This window comes from Dipodomys spectabilis, unplaced genomic scaffold (assembly GCF_019054845.1).
Source record: "Dipodomys spectabilis isolate Male_0828 unplaced genomic scaffold, ASM1905484v1 ptg000297l, whole genome shotgun sequence".
Classification (NCBI taxonomy): Eukaryota; Metazoa; Chordata; class Mammalia; order Rodentia; family Heteromyidae; genus Dipodomys; species Dipodomys spectabilis.
The window spans coordinates 8484978-8504583 of record NW_024870974.1 but is presented as its reverse complement, the minus strand read 5'-3'; the positions used below and the strand labels follow the sequence as shown (position 1 = coordinate 8504583).

The 19606-nt window shown below is 34.0% G+C and overlaps 1 protein-coding gene across 1 annotated transcript in view; it reads right to left on the bottom strand.

Moving 5' to 3' along the window:
• The window catches only part of Stpg2 (sperm tail PG-rich repeat containing 2), a 242143-nt gene that overhangs the window by 114760 nt on the left and 107777 nt on the right, over nucleotides 1–19606 (bottom strand). Inside the window, exon 14 of the mRNA XM_042701598.1 lies at nucleotides 5274–5389. Within this exon, the coding sequence (XP_042557532.1) occupies nucleotides 5274–5389 (116 nt within the window). The remainder of the gene's footprint in view (nucleotides 1–5273; nucleotides 5390–19606) is intronic.

The window sequence follows — 19606 nt, the reverse complement described above, 5'->3', positions numbered from 1 at the left end:
GGTAGGACCACATTAATCTGGGGGGAAGTGGAGGGCATCATGTGTCCAACTGAGTAGTGTCAGGAGAGAGGGCCAAAGATGTGCTTTGGTATTTTTCAGAAAATTAGTTTTTGACTAGGAGAATCATTTCTAACTTTTTGAAGAAGAAAATCTAAACAGTGAAACTGTTTAGAATTCACAGCAAAGCTTATTTTCCTTCCAACAGTTATTAGCTCTTAGCTTCTAATGATGATTCTAATCCAACTATAAGGAAGACATGTGAGCTAATAAATTTTATTTTTTATTTTATATTTTAGGAGAATATAAACATAAAAGTATGGATTATTAGTTAAAAAGTGGTGACAAAAATTGCATTATATACACAAGACATTAAAGTGGGAATGCTAGAAATAATGAAACTGATGCACTGCAGCTAGAACAAGAGAAAGAAAATAGCATTTTCATTGGACACAATTTTTTGTTTGTGACCTTTATTGATTAAGCTGACTGCTTCTGATGAAAAAGTTTGTTTTGGTAATAAAAACAGTGATGCCTTAGATAACATTTTTTAGTATACTGAAACACAAAAGAAAATATGTGTGCATATAATGTATTGCATTAAAATTACACTATAACAACGCAAAAGTCAGTTAGAGGCAGATAACTGCTATCTTTCCACTATCTCTGTGTTGGGCATAGTTATATTCAAATCATCACCAATGACATTGGAAAACACCACAATTTTTTTACATTGTATCTTTCCTAGTTTTAAAATTATTTCAGATAGATTATTGTTCAATCAAATGGACATACACAGGATAGCATTGTTAGTACTTAAAAAGGCTTCTAGTCAGGACAGTGGACAGCCCAGGGTGCTTTTCTGCATCATGTGGGATAGGGACTGTGAGCCTGAGAAGTAATATTTTGTTAAGAGCAGTGACTTGTAAATAGCTTTTCTCTGAAGGGACTGCTTACACTTTTCCTTGAGAATGGTATGAAAACCATGCCCGAATAGATATACATTTATGTAAACATACAAATTTTGCATCCTTGAAAGCATTTCACTGATTCTGTGAATATGATGTATAATATATAATCACCCTATAGCCACTTTCTAAGTTGAGTCTGTTCTCAAGGTACAAATCTCCATCTCAGTTCTAACAATAACTATTTGCATTATTAACCAGGAATCTTGTCAACACAACTTGGAGCCTATCTTAACTCAGACAGAAATCCCAAGGCTTATTTCCTCTTAACTCAGGAACGAGACAAGGATGTCCACTCTCTTCACTTCTCTTCAATTTAGTATTAGAATGCCTAGCTACAGCAATAAGACAAGCTGCAAACATAAAAGGGATTCAAATAGGGAAAGATGAAGTAAAACTCTCCCTCTTTGTAGATGACATGATCTTGTATTTAAAAAATCCCACGGCCTCCACTTCCAAATTTCTCGAGCTGATTCGAAACTTTGGCAAACTTGGTTGGGGGTGGGGGGGCGCTGGTAGATGAGAAGATGGGAAGGGATGGGAAGGGGAAACTAAGGAGGAGGCAACAATGCTTGATAAGAAATGTACTCATTATCTTGCCCATGTAATTGTAACCCCTCTGTACGGTATTTTCACAATAAAAAAGAAAGAAAGAAAGAAATCCCAAGGCTTGATACGGTAGGTTAAAAATAGAATTTTCCAAATTAAATTAAGTGAAGTAAGCCAGGCCCAAAGAAACATAGGTCCCATGGTTTCCCTTATTTGCAATAACTAGTATATGTCTGGGACAAGCAGGAAAGGTCAAAAGCTATGTACATATGACCAGATAAGATGATCTTAAGCGAAATGAACCCCAAGATAGGGACACAGGTGGTTTTTTTCTTTCTTGCTATTGTTGCTAACGTATTTATAGCATACTATGTGATTTTTTTTTTGTTTCTTTGTTTGTCCCTCCCCCATGGTATAACCCCTGTTTTCACTGTATTTGATGTCAGTGCCCTGCATCTTGTATATACACTTCCTTAATTCGGGGAGGGGAAGGAAAAAACAAAACGCTTAAATAGGGATACAGGTTGACCCATTGTAACAATGAGATGTACAAGACACTATGTTGAAAAACGAACTTTACAATTTACAGGGGAGGGTGTGGGGGGCGGAGTGTACTTTAGGAGGTGGGAGGGAAGGGATGGTAGGGAAAAAACAAAGGAGAAAATGTACTCATTACCTTGTTCATGTAACTGTAACCCCTCTGTACAGTATTTTTACAATCAAAAAGTATTAAAAATGAATTTTCCAGGAACAAAATTTAACACATCTCTCAAAACTTAGTAACTTAAGAAGTTTAAGAGAGTATAATGATCTCAGTAAGGAAGACTATGTCCTTGGAGAGTCAAATACCTTCTTTTAAGAATGGCAAATGACAGGTATCCTTTAAGCACTCACTTTGGGGTATTTTTATAACCTTCACAATTGAAGTGCAAAACCAATTTCTTAAAGCAAAAGTTTAAACCATGTTTCTAGAGTTTATAAATGCAGTCTGACAAACTTTATTTTCTTCATTATCTGTATCATTTCAAATTAGTACTTATTTTAAACATGTTTTCAGTTACAAATATCATTAACATCCTTTTGTGCAATGAAATATTTTACAAATGTAATTTTATAGTAATACAGTAATGAATTATAGCAAGAATAAAGATATAAAGTTTTACTTTTAAAACAGAATTTTAAGTAATATTGTGGGTTTTGGGTTTTTTTGTTGCTGTTTTGTTGGTCTTGGGGCTTGAACTCTGGGCCTGGGCACAGTCCTGAGCTCTTCATCTCAAGGCAAGTACTCTACCACCAGAGCCACAATGCCACTTCCAGTTTTCTAGTTGTTAATTGGAGATAAGAGCCTCATGGACTTGCCTACCCAGGCTGGCTTTGAACTGTGATCCTTAGATCTCAGCCTCCTGAGTAGCTAGGATTACAATCTTGAGCCACTGGCACCCAGCTATTTTTAAATCAATATAAAATAAACCAAAAATTTGTGCAAATAATCCAACATTTAGAAACAAACTTGAGTTACCTCTAACACATATCAATATATATTTACCATACTTTATTAGAAATTTATCAAAAACTATGAAAAATCAGTATTTGAAAATGAAAGTTTGAGTTTTATTTGATTCATATTAATATAGAACATTATAAGTCTACTAAGATATCTTCAATTCTAACTAAAATCTTTCACAGAAACTTTTAATATTAACCTGTGACTCAATATAAAATTAAAACTTGTATTTTAGCCGGGCCTCAGTGTCTAATGCCTGTAATCCTAGATAATAGGGAGGCTGAGAGCTGAGGATCACAGTTCAAAACCAGCCTGGGCAGTAAAGTCCATAATAATCTTATCATCAATGAACTACCAAAAAGCCAGAAATGGCACTGTGCCTCAAAATGATAGAGCACTAGCCTTGAGCACAAAATTTCAGGGAGAGTACTCAGGCCCTGAGTTCAAATCCAATTAAAAATTGGATATGTTATGATTTAGTATTTACACATGACTAATACCATCTCTTCAATTTTACATTTTAGTATTACTAATAGTGAAAGCTGATCAATGATATTCTAGTCTCCAGTGCCGCTATGCGTTTGCATATATTGCTTTCTTTGTCAAGACTAGGTTCTTTTGACTAAACTAAGGAAAAAATGTCTTTACTTTTTCATATTTTATATGAAACATTAAATGAAAACTTTAACTCCTTTTGACTGACTTTTTAAATTTTTTATGCATGTTAATACTTTTCATGTATTCACAAGCTGATCATTATTATAATTTAAATGTTTATTTTTTCTCCTTAACAGACTTCTACATACTTGAAAATACTTTCCATTTTTGTTTCTCAGAGCCTAGACAAAATTGAACCAATATTTGTAAGCTAGAAATAAATGAATATAACTAAAACATAAAAGTAATATTAACAATAACCAAAGAGGAGAATGTAGTCCAGTGGTAGAATGAAGTCCTAGGTTCAATTCCCAACACTGAACACAAAAAGCAAAGGAAAGAGAGAAAAGATAGACAGGAAAAAAGGAGGAGAAAGAGAAAGTGCAAAAAATAAAGAGAGGAAGGAAGAGAGAAAGGTCCTAAAGTCTTGTAAATATCTTTCTTTGACTTCCACCGTTTTGAACACTAGTAATATCCTAATATCCTCCTTCTCTGAAGTTTAGTCTAATAATAAAATTAGCTCTGCTTAATCAGTAAACATTAGTCATCATTATATAACAAAAACAATAACCAATAACTAAAATGTCAATAATCAATAAAACATGAACTACATTTTCTTTTCTTTATTTTCCTGATATTAGACTACAAGTCTACCTTTTGCTGAATACTTAATAATTATGTAGGTATATTTTAAACTATACATTCAATAAAGTTTTGCTACTTTCCAAAAGAAACATTTCTTTTGAACTCAAAATTAACTCCTAAAGTAATTGCTACACACATTTCAAATATTTTATTTTCAATATTTTTATGAATAAGAGACTTCTTTCATTCTAATTTTCAGATTGCCAATAAAAAGCTATAAAAAATAATGTATAAAACCCTGAAGTTCACTCTTGCGCTCTGAAGTCTCAGAACTTAGGAGAAATGTATTTATTGTAAATCAACACTGTAATACCTGTATTTGGAAATATAAAACATAAATATTCAAGTCCATTAGGTCCACAAACTGTCTTGAGTCACTCTAAAAAGTTCAAAATTGCCATAAATACTCAATTTTAGTATACGTATATAAATTTAAAATGTTTTCAGGAATGTAAGCAAAATTTGTGTAAATAAATGCTATACAAAATTTTCATAAAAATGAACTATTGAAATTAACTAAGTTTTCAATCTTTTTTTTTGAGGGGGGGCAGGCTGTTGTAGGGTTTGAACTCATGGCTTAGGAGCTGTCTCTCAGCTCTTTTGACTCAAGACTAGTGCTCTACCACTTGGAGTCACAACCCCACTTCTGGTTTTTGAGTGGCTAATTGGACATAAAGAGTGACATGGGGCCTTTTCTTCCTAGCTGGCTTTGAACTGCGATTCTCAGATCTCAGCCTCCTGAGTAGCTAGGATTACAGGCGTGAGTCACCAGCGCCCAGCTTAAAAATTCTTTTTAAATATCAGACTATATCTTCAAAATATCTTTCTTACATAAAAGATTTTAATTAGTAAGAGTAAGACACGTTGAAAGAAGTTAGTGGGCACACCGTCACTGCCTTCTACAAATCATTCTTCTCTTTGTCATTGGTCTAAGAGTTACATTATTGACAAACCTCGTATGTTGTTGGGCCAGGAGAGTCCTCTTCGACATCTTGGAAACGCTTTGGTACTTTAACAAATAAGGGAATGGGACAAGATTTCTTCAAAACAGGATCGTATTCTCCAGGCCCTAAGAGGGGAAAAAATACAGAAAACATAATTTAAGTATGTTTTCAAAATTATTGATTTTGGTCAATGAATTTTTCTCTTACATTATATATATATATATATATATATATATATATATATATATATATACATATATATATGTAATACTAGCAATAGTCTCAGGCCCATTTTCTCTGAATGTTTTTTAAATCATTCCATTCAGGGATTTGAAATATAAGCAGAACATGATGATAGCTATTTTCTTGATCATGAAATGTACTATAGCAATGATTTCTAAAACTGAGAAAATGATACTTCTCAAGATACATTCCTATAGATGATGGGTTCATATGAATGATTTTAGTGCCTCTGCTCCATTATTATAGGATGTCTTAAAAGCTTTAAATAGATGACACATTCTAGGCCAATTATTCCAATATCAATTAAATTGATGCTACAGATATCCCATTACAAAGCACTTGGAGGAAGTTAATGTGTTTTGATTTACCAAGTGACAAGTAAAAGTATTTTAGCTAATGTAATCTTTCTATAAAATAGTAGCACACATGATATTAGAATCATATAGTTTATAATTAGAATATAGAGGGATGATGCATATACATATATATAATATATTAACAAAGTTTCACACACAAACTGCATTCATTACTGCAATATCCCAAAAAAGAGAACACAGACTATCATTATCAATAAGTTATTCCAGTCAGTTAATTGAACACTGCAACTTCATCCAGGTGCCAGTAGTTCACACCTGTAAACATAGCTACTCAAGAGACCTGAGATCTGAAGGATTGAGGTACAGAGCCAACATGAACACAAAAGTCTACAAATCTCCATCTCCAATTAACTAGCAAAAAGTTGTGTGGCTCCAGTAGTAAAGTACTAGCTGAGCAAGCAAGCGAAGAAGAGTATGTTCCTCTGAGTTCAAGCCATATTATTCAAACACACACACACACACACACACACACACACACACACACACACACACACACACATCACATATATGACTTTAACCTTAAAGATTTACAAAGGTTGCTACAATAGGTAAGGTTATTATCTATTATGATTGTGATGGTAAATTCCACTTTTAACTATGAAGAAATAGTCTATCATCTGCCGCTTACTATCATGCTATAGCAACTGATATGCATATTCCTCATTATAACTTATTAACAACAAATTATTTCATGTAGTAGACTTCTTTATATTAGAATTCCCTTTGAAGGGTATTAGGTGAGGCAAAACTTCTTGCTACAATTTAGAACTTAGTATACTTTTTTATTGTGAAAATACTGTACAGAGGGGTTACAATTACATGGGCAAGGTAATGAGTACATTTCTTATCAAGCATTGTAGCCTCCTCCTTTGTTTCCCATTCCTATCCCTTCCCATCCTCCCCCTCCCCCGACCCAACCCTCCTCTGCCCCCCACCAAAGTTGTAAAGTTCGTTTTTGACATAATGACTTGTACATCTCATTGTTGCAATGGGTCCACCTGTACACCTTCCCTTGCACAAATTTTACAGACATCAAATACAGTGAAAGCAGGGGTTATACCATGGGGGAGGGACACACAAAGCAACAAAGAAATGATCTTATAAATGTGAGAACTTAGTCTATTTTATGAGTATTTTTTAAATAAATTTTTATTGTGAAAATACTGGACAGAGGGGTTACAGTTACATGAGCAAGGTAATCAGTACATTTCTTATCAAGCATTACTGCCTCCTCCTTTGTTTTTACTCTACCATCCCATCCCTCTCACATCTTCAACTACACTTGCCCACCCTCTGCCTAAATTGTAAAGTTCATTTTTCAACATAGTGTCTTGTACATCTCATTTTTGCAATGGTCAACCTGTATCCCTATATAAACAATTTGTTTTATCTCTTCCCCTCCCCAAATTATACCAACATCAAATACAGTGAAAACAGGGGTTATACCTTGGGGGAAAAACATACAAAGCAACAAAAAAAATCAAATGGTACCTGATAAATATGTTAGAAACAATAACAAGAAAGAAAAAACCACTTGTGTCCCTTTCTTGGGGTTCATTTCATTTAACATTGTCTTACCTAACCTTTTCTGCTTGTCCCAGACATATACTAGTTATTGCAAATAAAGGAAACCATGGGACCTATGTTTCTTTGGGCCTGGCTTACTTCACTTAATACAATTTTTCCAAGTCTTTCCATTTCCTAACAAATGGGGCAATGTCATTCTTTCTGATGGAGGCATAGAATTCCATTGTGTATATATACCACATTTTCTTGATCCATTCATCTACTCAGGGCATCTGAGTTGGTTCCATATCTTAGCTATGGTAAATAATGCTGCAATAAACATAGTTGTGCTGGTAGCTTTAGTGTAGTCTTGTTTGTGATCATTTGGGTAAATGCCCAAAAGTGGGATGGCTGGGTCATAGGGGAGCTCTATGTGAAGTCTTTTGAGGAACCTCCATACTACTTTCCAAAGTGGTTGAACAAGTTTACACTCCCACCAACAATGCAGTAAGGTTCACTTCTGTCTACATCCCCTCCAGCATCTGTTGTTATTAGAGTTCTTGATTATAGCCATTCTAACTGGGGTGAGGTGGTATCTCAATGTTGTTTTGATTTGCATTTCTTTTATGGCTAGGGAGGTTGAGCATTACTTCATGTGTCTATTGGCCATCCTTCTTTCCTCTTCAGAGAAGTTTCTCTTTAAGTCTTTAGCCCACTTATTTATTGGGCAGTTGTTTCTTTGAGAATTTGTTGTTGAGGGATTTAATTTTTTGAGTTCCAAGTATATTTTAGATATGAGACCCTTGTCCGTTGTATGGCTAGTGAAGATCTTCTCCTAATCCGTGGGCTTTCTATTGATCTGCTAGCTATGTCCTTTTCCATACAGAAGATCTGCAGCTTCGTGCAATCCCTTTTACGAGCATTTTCAAAGCTTTATTTCACTTAATCTTAAAAAGCATTTTCAATTATGCACACTACTGTTTCTGTGATGCAGGTCGGAGACTTACATTGCTTCATCAGCTTTGATTCACAGCTGGATTACTCAGAACCTATCTCCTCCTTATACACCAAAATGCCACATTTTAATCATGGGTTATGAGAGAACAACTTCTCCTTCCAAATCAAACACCTATGAAAAGTCTGGCTGAATCATGAATGGTATATAATGGGAAATTCAAGAGCAGGTGATTCTTATAATTACATATTTTCCAGCCCTATGCCAACTTAGTCTCCATGAAATGTCACCTAATGCTACAGGGCAAAAACAGATGGGAACAAGAACAATGAGTAATTTAAAATAAAAATCTTTGCTTCTCTTCCTCCAACATGATCACTCTGTTACATTAGAGTGGACTCAGAAATGGCTATTTCTATAAATGAAGCTGAAAACTCTCAGACTAAAAAAAATGACTGTCTTCACAACGAACTAATATTCATAGGTCACGTGAACATTCTTCCTTAGCAATACTGAACTCTGTTTTCAAGTAGACAGAAATCTACTGAAAAGTACATATCTCATATGCAAGCATATCTTTAGTGATTAAAAAGCATTTAGGAAATTGTTTTTTAATAGCATGACTTTAAAATGTTTTTATAGAACACATTCACACTGATTTTATTCTTCAGCTTTACAAATGAAGTGATAATAAAGACAAAAGATCAGTACACAAAGACATATCATCAAGGTCAGGACCACATGTGTAGGTTTAAGGCTCTTCTATTGTTTCTAAGACTATATTTGGTTGAATGACAATTCATGATCACCATAGAATTAGTCTATGAGATTGAACCTATAGATAATGAGGGAAAAAATGAAGTGGAAAACCACATTATTTTAACCAAACTTCCATATATTATTTTATGTCCCATTAACTTTTCTCCAAAAACAAAATGGCATGATGTATCTTGAGAAATAAAGGAATTTTTCCTTACATACTTCTTTGAATATTTAATTGTTTAAGTCTGAAAGTTTGTATCTTAGTTACTACAGTATATCCAAGAATTGTTACCAATACAGCCCACCAAAAATGTACTATTTCAATATACCCCAAAGTAAGTAGATTGAGAAACATCTACATAAACCATGCACTTGCTGCAATATGTGCTCCTAGCACTGATTAAGCTATAGAGCTGTCATTACTATGACATAGCAATACAAAAATCACGTGAATTTGGCTTGAAATGAAATATCGCTTCTGGCGGCAATGTCCATCTGCACATACATTTTCTCAACTTCTACTATAAGACACTTTAAGTGTATAACTAGGTTTGAACTCCTCTGCCAAAGGCTTTCAGTTCCATTTTAAAATTACAAAGCTTGGAGGTGGGTGAGCTGAACACAGAGAGCAGGTTTAAGGCACTGAAAGTTATCTGTATGATACGATAGTGGTCAACAATTGCTGAAAAAACTAGCACCATTCTACCAAATTCTACCAAACTCTACCAAACAGCAGCAAGAGTAACCCTAAACTTGAGCAGTACTAAAATGAAAAGATAAAGGGAAATTGAAAATGTTGATCAACTTTTTGTTAATTATACATCTTTATCTGGAATAATACTATTAAAAAAAAAAAAAGGTGAAGACCATCACTTAGGACTCCTACTGTCAAAAATCTCAGGTCTAAAAAAGTCAGGCCCTGGTGGCTCCTGCCTGTAATCTTGTTACTCAAGAGGCTTAGATATATGGATTGTGGTTGGGATCCGGCCTGGGCAGGAAAGTCCATGATACCCTTATCTCCAATTAACCAACAAAAAACTGGAAGTGTAGCTATGGCTCAAGTGGTAGAATACTAGTCTTGAGCAGAAAGCCTAAGGACAGTGCTCAGGCCCTGAGTTCAAATCCCAGCATTGGTATAAAAACTAAAAAAAATCTCAGGTTTGGGGGAAAAAATGGCAGATTTCTAAAGAAATTTTCAAAAGTTCCAATCTTCACTTTTCCTGGCTCCTTAGGAATAGCTGATGAGTATTTGATGGAAATGGACATAGAAAGACCAAGGCCTGAGATTCTGACGATCTAATACTTGTCTTTGGCTTTCTTTTTTGTTAGCCTAAGGAATGTAACATTTTGCAGTTTTCCTAAAATGTAATTGGGTCTGGGTTGTAGAAGTGGATCACTTTTTTTTCAACTTACTCATTTACTTAATGTAGTCACCCCCCAAAAGTAATAAAAAATCAAACTTTCAAGGGGTGTAGGGGGCACAGAAGGGGAGGAAGGAAGGGTGAACAAATGCAATCATGGTATTCAGTATATACTATGTGGGAAATGAATTCTGTAACTTCTGGGCAGCGATGGGAAGGGGAAACTGGAGGAAAGCAAAGGAAGAGATGATGTTGTCCGAAAAAAGAAAGGTACTCATTACCTGACTTATGAAATGGTAACCCCTCTGTACAACACCTAAATAACAATAAAATTATACTTTGGGCAAGTACAATGTGTATTGGATTGATCAGTGACAGCCAAGACCCTACTCTGTGGGGGGTAGAGATGGTGAGAGGATGTGGGGTGCATGGAAAAACCCTGTGAATCTAACACTTCTCAGAGAAAAACTCAATTTTGGAGTGGTACCAGGTATGCATAAGTGTCCTAACTGAAATATGGTAGATTCGGGGGAGAATTCAAAGGGTATAAACCCTTAGGAAGGCTAACTCCAAGTCCAAAAACAAAAACAAAACAGGAAATAGAGTCTTGAATATGGGGGTGGAGAAGTCAAGGAGAAGGAGTAGATGAATGAAGAGAGGACGAGGAGGAGAATATAGTCATAAAATTCAATGCATATCCTACAAAACTAAGAAAAGTTCGAGGAAGGGTGGGTTGGGAGGGATGGGTGACAATGGTAGGGGGTGGCATCCACCTAGATACACTGCATTCATTAACTGCTTTGTTGAATGGCAACCCCTGGGCACAATTATTTAAAGATGATACTTTCTTAATTTAAGGACAACTGACTGGAATTGCAAAGATTTGACTTGGCTCTATTATTTTAGCAAATGTTCACAATACTTCACGTTGCCTCCTTCATCTCTAGGGCCCTCCAAAACATCAAATTTGCTTAAGAAATGTTAGATTTATTAAATGAAAATTTTGTGTTTCTAGCTGAACATGACATGTCTTTAAGAGGTGAGTTGGGATCTAGGAGATGGAATGAAGCATGACAGATAAATATAGAGATCTTTTTTTACTTAGATTATTAATGCATTAGTGCGGCAAAGTGAATTTTATTTTTGTTTTACATCTATGTTTTTAAAAGTTGTACGAACAAATGCCTTGAGGTCACAGAAACCTAAACACCAAGCCTCTTTCACGTCTCCGCCACACTTCTAGGCATCAGGTCAAGATTGCCACACTACTGCTCTCTGCTTATGTTCCAATAACAATGAAAGTCATCTAGTGCTGAGTGCTGTTTTCCTAGAATCCAGCAGTCCTCTGTCCCATCTTTTGGGGAAGGCTGCCTCTCAGTGGCAGAACATGGCATTTCATGGTCTCTGAAGGGCAATTTTATGTCATTTTAAAAAAAAAGAAAAAAAAGAAAAAGCTGGTAGGATAGATCAGCCTAACACTTAAAAATACAGGTTTAAGAACCATTTTTAGTCCCTTCTTTTCAGAATCTCATGTTGGGCTTCAAAGGAAGAGTCTCCATCACCTAGGTATGTAAATATAACAAGAGGTAAAAACATAACAAATAACAGAAATCAAGTAAAAGAGAATTACTCAAATCAAATGGTCATGTTTGCTGTCCCTTTTGAAAGCTGAAGTGATTATTCACTTTACAGTGAGTGACCTCTGCTGGTCAGAAAGACACATTAATAGATAATATACCTACCAGACAACAGCTGTTATCTTAATTTCCTCAAGGAATTACTCATACACACTGTATGTTATAAAATGATGCAGGGTATTTATTCACATACAGAACAGGAATAAAGGGACATACCATATATATTTCAAACAGTGAAAATCAAGAAGCAAATATCAAATGGATATCTTTAAATATATTGAATTCTCTTCATTAATGGCCATTCTTATTTGAAAATCAGCTCAAAAAGTCATCTTATTACAAGAACTTATTTAGGAAGAAAATATACCCTGTATACTTTTTTAAAAATATTTTATTATGAACCATATGTCAAGTGGAAGTTAGCCTTTATACACTTTTAACTGAATGAATAATATTTCTCTCCATCATAAGTATGACTTGATTTTAAAAGCATCTTCATAAAGGATTTATGTAATTAAAGAATATCATCACATAAATGGCATTTGACTTCTCTAAAAGAGCACATGCTACCTTATCAGAAATAATAACTAATTAGAAGACTATAACTAGAGCATTATAGTAAAGCTTTTAATAGCCAAAGTCATAATGTGTTTTTAACCACTGATATACTAAAAAACATCAGTGGGAAATATGTAGATTTTCTTCCTTTATAATTTTAATAAAGGTCAAGACATATGACTTGTAATATACCAATAAAACACAAAATAAGTTGCCTACAAAAAATTTGATGGAAAAAATTATTATAAACCATGATTGCTTATTATTATAAAATCTCCTCTTCTTAATCTTTTTCTTTTTAACAATGTCCAGAGGGAAAAAAGAGAAACATATTTGGTCTTGCTTCAGCAAATGCTGAAATCTATTTATATGCAAATAAGCTATCCATTATTAGTATGAGAAGAGACTTGTGCATAAAGGGAGAAATAAATTATCACTAGAAGCCATTAATGAAATCTATTTCAAAACATAACATTTTACAAGAGCCCTCACTCATGTAATATTTGTTTAAGCCTCAAGGGGAAATGGTGAATTCTACACTAGATAAAACCTGATACTACATTATTTCCCATGCCAATTTGTTTTATAAAACACATTTATCCTTTCCTTAGAAATGACGAGTGGATCTCCAGTGAGTCTTTCTAGAGAACTTCATCTTTGAAATCAAAATCCCATGTGCTTATCACATAATTGCCAGAATTGAGAAAGGAAGGTAATTTTACTCTGTTATAATAAGTATTATTCCTTTAAGTTTAAAACACCAACATTCTTTTTATAAGCTCTAATAGTAATAATGTACAAATACATAACTTTTAAGAAAAAACATGACTCAGGGATAAGGTGAACTTTCATAGAGGAAAAATAAGCCATAATCAATAAACCTATACAATAATTTCATGTTTTACCCTTTTTCCTTTGGTTTTTTTCTTGTTATCCAGTTCACATATTCCATGTATGGTCCAGATTTGAGTTTCTGGTCCACTTTAGACATAGATATATTTTCATCCTGCCATGTACTTACCTTTGCTTAGGATACTCAATGAATTTAAATAGTTCACTTTTGTCCTCTGTTTTAAATTTTTGAAATTTAGTAGTATTCCTATACTCTTTGAATTGCATGGCATTCCGTAATATTTTCTTCTAATAACTTTCTTCTAATAACTAATAACTTCTAAGCACTTTTATCTCTTGGTATTTTTACACTATTGGAGTTTGAGTTCAGGGCCTCATACTAGGCCCAGAATTGTATTACTTGAACCATAACTTCCACACTTATATTTTATGCCTCGCCCACGATCCTCCTATTTATACTACCCACATACCTAAAATGACAGGCACACACCACCACTAACTATTGGTTGAAATGAGGAAGGGTCTCACACACTAAAACTTGAATTTATAAGCACTAAAAACCCTTAGGTTTTGCATGAAGAATGAACATTTTTCCCAATATGGTAGTTAATATCATACACAGAAAGTACTGTATGGCCAAATAAATTTAGGGAAAACATATTAAATGATACTGAAACAAGTTTTATTATTGTAGATAATATTGAGACCCTGGTATACTAATTTATGAAGCGAGCAAGTACAGTGTGCGAATTTTTTATTTTCTTTTATTTTTATTTTTTATTGTGAAAATACTGTACAGAGGGGTTACAATTACATAGGCAAGATAATGAGTACATTTCTTATCAAGCATTGTTACCTCCTCCTTTGTTTCCCCTTCCCATCCCTTCCCATCCTCCCCCCACCCCACCCCCACCCAATTCTCCCCTCCACCCCTCCCCCAGACACCCCCACCAATATTGTAAAGTTCGTTTTCGACATAACGACTTGTACATCTCATTGTTGCAATGGGTCCACCTGTATCCCTATTTAAACGATTTGTTTATCCCCTTCCCCTCCACAAATTATACCAACATCAAATACAGTGAAAGCAGGGGTTATGCTGTGGGGGAGGGACCTACAAAGCAACAAAGAAATAATCTTATAAATGTGTTAGAAACAACTGCATGAAAGAAATAAAAACATTTGAATATATCTTAGGGTTCATTTCCCTAATATCACTTTATCTGACCTTTTCTGCTTGACTCAGACATATACTAGATATTGCAAATAAGGGAAACCATGGGACCTATGTTTCTTTGGGCCTGGCTTACTTCACTTAATACAATTTTTTCCAAGTCTTTCCATTTCCTAACAAATAGGGCAATGTCATTCTTTCTGATGGAGGCATAGAATTCCATTGTGTATATATACCACATTTTCTTGATCCATTCATCTACTGAGGGGCATCTGGGTTGGTTCCATATCTTAGCTATAGTAAATAATGCTGCAATAAACATAGTTGTGCTGGTAGCTATAGTGTGGTCTTGTTTGTGATCATTTGGGTAAATGCCCAAAAGTGGGATTGCTGGGTCATAGGGGAGCTCTATGTGGAGTCTTTTGAGGAACCTCCATACTACTTTCCAAAGTGGTTGAACAAGTATTACACTCCCACCAACAATGCAGTAAGGTTCCCTTCTGTCCATATCTCCTCCAGCATCTGTTGTTATTAGTGTTCTCAGTGTGTGAATTTCTAAAACATATTTGATCACAGACTTCCTTTTTTAACTCAAACAACTGGGGTTCATGTATGACACTTACTAAATCTTTCATTTCTAAGATAGCCATATTTGTCACTCAAGTTTCCCTTGTGATTTCTAACTCTAAAATTGTAATTTTAGTCAGCCATAGTAATAGTTAAAAGTGACAAACAGAAGAATCAGAGATATAAATACAACAAAGACACTTTCTATTGTTATGAAATTCAAAAAGTAAATTAAAGCTAAAGAGTTCACATCAAAAAGCCATTTATATAATCGTCGAGTTTGCATATTTTGAAACTGAGCTCTCCTCGTTTGCATAATCAGTCATCTTTAGCAAATGCATACTGTTATCTAGTCAAAAAATAGCTTCATCATTTCAACCAGTAATGTCTTCAGATGACCATAAAGATGAAGCAAAAGAGTTTATCACTAGTGAATGGCATTGTCTATAATTGGCTCAGCTGCAAGAAACTTATTCAGCATGTGTATATATATATATATATATATATATATATATATATATATATATAAAATGAATATAAAAGTATATTATATAGCTGGGTTCCAATGGCTTGCACCTGTAATCCTATCTACTCAGGAGGCTGAGATCTAAGGATCAGGGTTCAAAGCCAGCTCAGGCAAGAAAATCTATGAGACTATTGTGTCCAATAAACCACTAGAAAACCAGAAGTGACACGTGGCTCAAGTAGTAGGGCTCTAGCCTTCAGCTGAAGAGCTGAGGGACAGTGCCCAGGCCCAGAGTTCAAGCCCCACAACTGACAAAAAGAAGTATAATATTTATATATATATATATATATATATATATACTTTTCAATCAATCTCTCTTCTAACCAAAAACAGAAAAAAAAGAATAAAGAAGCACAATGGCTATGATATGTCTTAAAGTGCTTGATAGAATTAAATACCTTAAAAGAATATATGAATAATCAGATAAATTAGAGATTTTTAATTTCTAGAAATTCATTTATAAATGATGGTAAATATTTTAATTCCATTGTTATTGTTATTAATTTTATTTACTGTTAATTCATATGAGGCAAAAAATCACCTAAATAGGTACAAATCATTTGGTTTTAGTCTGAATAAAATCTACACATAAAAGTATTTTCCAATAAGCAATTTTCTTGAGAATTTAATTGCTCCTCTTTTGTATGGCCAGGTCAACTTATATAACATCCTTAACAGATATAATCTTGGTAAAAGCCATGTCTGGCCCAGGAAATAGTAACTTTCAAATCTCAACATAACTGTTGAAACAACTAACTCAAGCTGAGCTATGTAACTCAAAACCTCATTTTGAGTTATAAAAGCCTATGTGATAAACTTAAATAAAACTCTCAGCAACAAGCTATGGAAAGTATCATATTTTGTGATTCACATACGCTTTTGTTGTTACTATAAATAGCTAGAGAATACATTTAATATTTTTATTGTGAATATATCGTATAGAGGGGTTACAATTACATGGGCAAGGTAATGAGTACATTTTTTATTAAGCATTGTTGCCTCCTCCTTTGTTTCCCCTTACTGTCATTCTTTCTGATGGAGGCCTAGAATTCCACTGTGTATACAAACCACATTTTCTTGATCCATTCATCTACTGAGGGGCATTTGGGTTGGTTCCATATCTTAGCTATAGTAAATAATGCTGCAATAAGCATAGTTGTGCTGGAGAATACATTTAATAGCAAAAAGCTAATTAAAAATGGATAAAGGACCTGAATACATAACTGCTCAACTGAGGCCATACAATCAATAGGTACATGAAAAATGTTCATGATCATTATTTAAATACAAACATAATGTAATACTCCCATACATGTTAGAATAGCTATTATCAAGGAAATTAAAATTGGATGTCTAATTTGGGGAGGGGAAGGGAAAAAACAAAATGTTTAAATAGGGATGTAGGTTGACTCATTGTAACAATGAGATGTACAAAAACAAACTTTACAATTGGGGGAGGAGTGTAGTTGTGGAGGTGGGAGGAGGCAACAATGCTTGATAGGAAATGTACTTATTACCTTACTCATGTATCTGTAACCCCTCTATACAGTATTTTTACAATAAAAAACATTTAAAAATTAAAGACACGCCTTCTGAGGAGAAAGGAGGATTTATGTATACTGTTGGTAGGATGTATACTGGTGTACTCGTTATTGAGAATGACATAGGGATTCCTCAAAATTTTTAAGGTAAAACTACCGTAAAACCAAACAATTTCTGTTCTGATTTATTTATAAAGAAAACAAAATCAGCATCTCATGGAAATGTCTGAACATACTTGTTCAATTTGGAATTATTTACAGAGGCCAAAATATGACAACAATCTAAGCGTCTGAGCTCAACAGGAACAGGGGACAAATACAGCCAGAATACTCAATGTATATTTGACAAAGGAAGTGGAAAATGTGAAATGGGTCTTGGGAGGGGGGACAAACAGATTGGATGAGGGCCAATGATAGAAAGGGTGACTCTGAAAGGAAGTATTAGACGCTTAGATGGACACACTGAATTGCAACCTCCTTGGTACATTCTTTTGAAGAAAATAATTACCTTTTCAAAAGTGGTAAGAGTTGTTGAGTATTAATATACATATATATATATATATATATATATTAGGATTTCAAACCAAATAAGCAAGGCCAAATACTGCTTAATCTTTCTTCTACTCATAATATTTTTAAAATCCTTCAGGGAGTAGGGAGGGAGGAGTTGGGAGATAGGGATGGAAGGGATGGTAGGGGAAAAACAAAGGAGGAGGTAATAATGCTGGATAGGAAATGTACTCATTACCTTATTCATGTAACTGTAACCCCTCTGCACACTGTTTTTACAATAAAAATATATACAAAAAATCCAAAAAAGTCAAATTTATAGGAAACGAACTCAGAATGATGAATAGCAGAGTAGGGATAAAGGAAGAGGAAGAGGGGAGTGAGCCCAGGGGAGATGTACATCAAAGGCAAAATGCTGCAACAATGCAGGATCAATCAGCCTAGAAATCTAAGGTACCATGTTAAGACTACAGTTAATAATATCACATTGCATACTGAAATTTTAATGATAGATTTTGTAAGTGGTCTTATCATAAAAATGTGTAACTATATAAAATGGGGATATGCTAACTGGATTGACTGTAGTAATGATCAAAGTCATTGTGTATGTGTGTGTGTGAAAGCTTCATGTTGTATACTTAAATATCAAATATTATTTCCTGTAAACTTGAGCCATATTACTAAGAATATACAATATGTGGTAGTATAAATAATGTAAAATCAGCTGTGACAAGAATAAGTGTAAGAGTGTTATTGTAGGGTCTTCATTTGATGTCAGATGTCTCTAATTGTTGGGAAGAAGTAAAGTAAAGTAGGGCAGAGGATTGAAAGACTTTTATCCATGTACATTAAATTTCCACAAATATTTAAATAGGGATATTTCAATTATATTAAACATTACCAAAATAGCTAGTCTTATTTTTAATAATAGTGATGAATGAGACACCTACTCCTGTTAAGTTTCTATTTACTATATTCAGAAAATTAAATCAAATTATAGGGTTCAAATGGAAGGATCAATAAACTACTTTTTTTGCTTTATTATCTATCTTTGATATTAAAACATTATCAATGAGATTTCCCTTATTCCTGGATATGCCCAGCAGAATTTCTCAAAATGGTTAATTATAAAATTACCTATTCTGTCAACTTAGAAAGAGGCTATCAATAGTTTAAGAAGAGATCCAAGAAAAGTGCCTGCAGCATGGTATAATTTATCATGTATTGACACTGAATGGGTCTAAGCCAGAACTACTTAAAGCCAAATTTAAGTCATCCTTACATTCTCTTTCAGAGATCATTCCTCAAAACTGAAAGTAAAACTTACAGAAACACATCCTTAATTAGTCCAATAAATCAACTTCACATCAGTAAAAAGCAATTATGGAATATTTGGTTTTATTCCATTTTAAATCAATCTATAAAATCTTGTGTTAATCTCTGTGCAAAAGATATTTTTAAAACTAAAGGTTTTTTCCTACTTCATTTTCCTCCTTAGTCTATTGATTTTTTGAAAAATCTCATACTAATTCATGAGTAAACCCTATTACAATTATAAAATATCATAATCAGATGTCATTAAAATAAACATATTAGTCACATAAGATCTGTAGTTATACTAACAGAATCATAAACAAAATGTCAAAACAGATGCTATCTTAACATCTGTGGGAAAACAAGCTTAGAATTTAGTGAAACAGTAGTTAGTTAAGATAGCTTAATTATTTTCCTTTTCTTTAACTGTACAAAGGAACCACCATTCAGCAAAGTAGT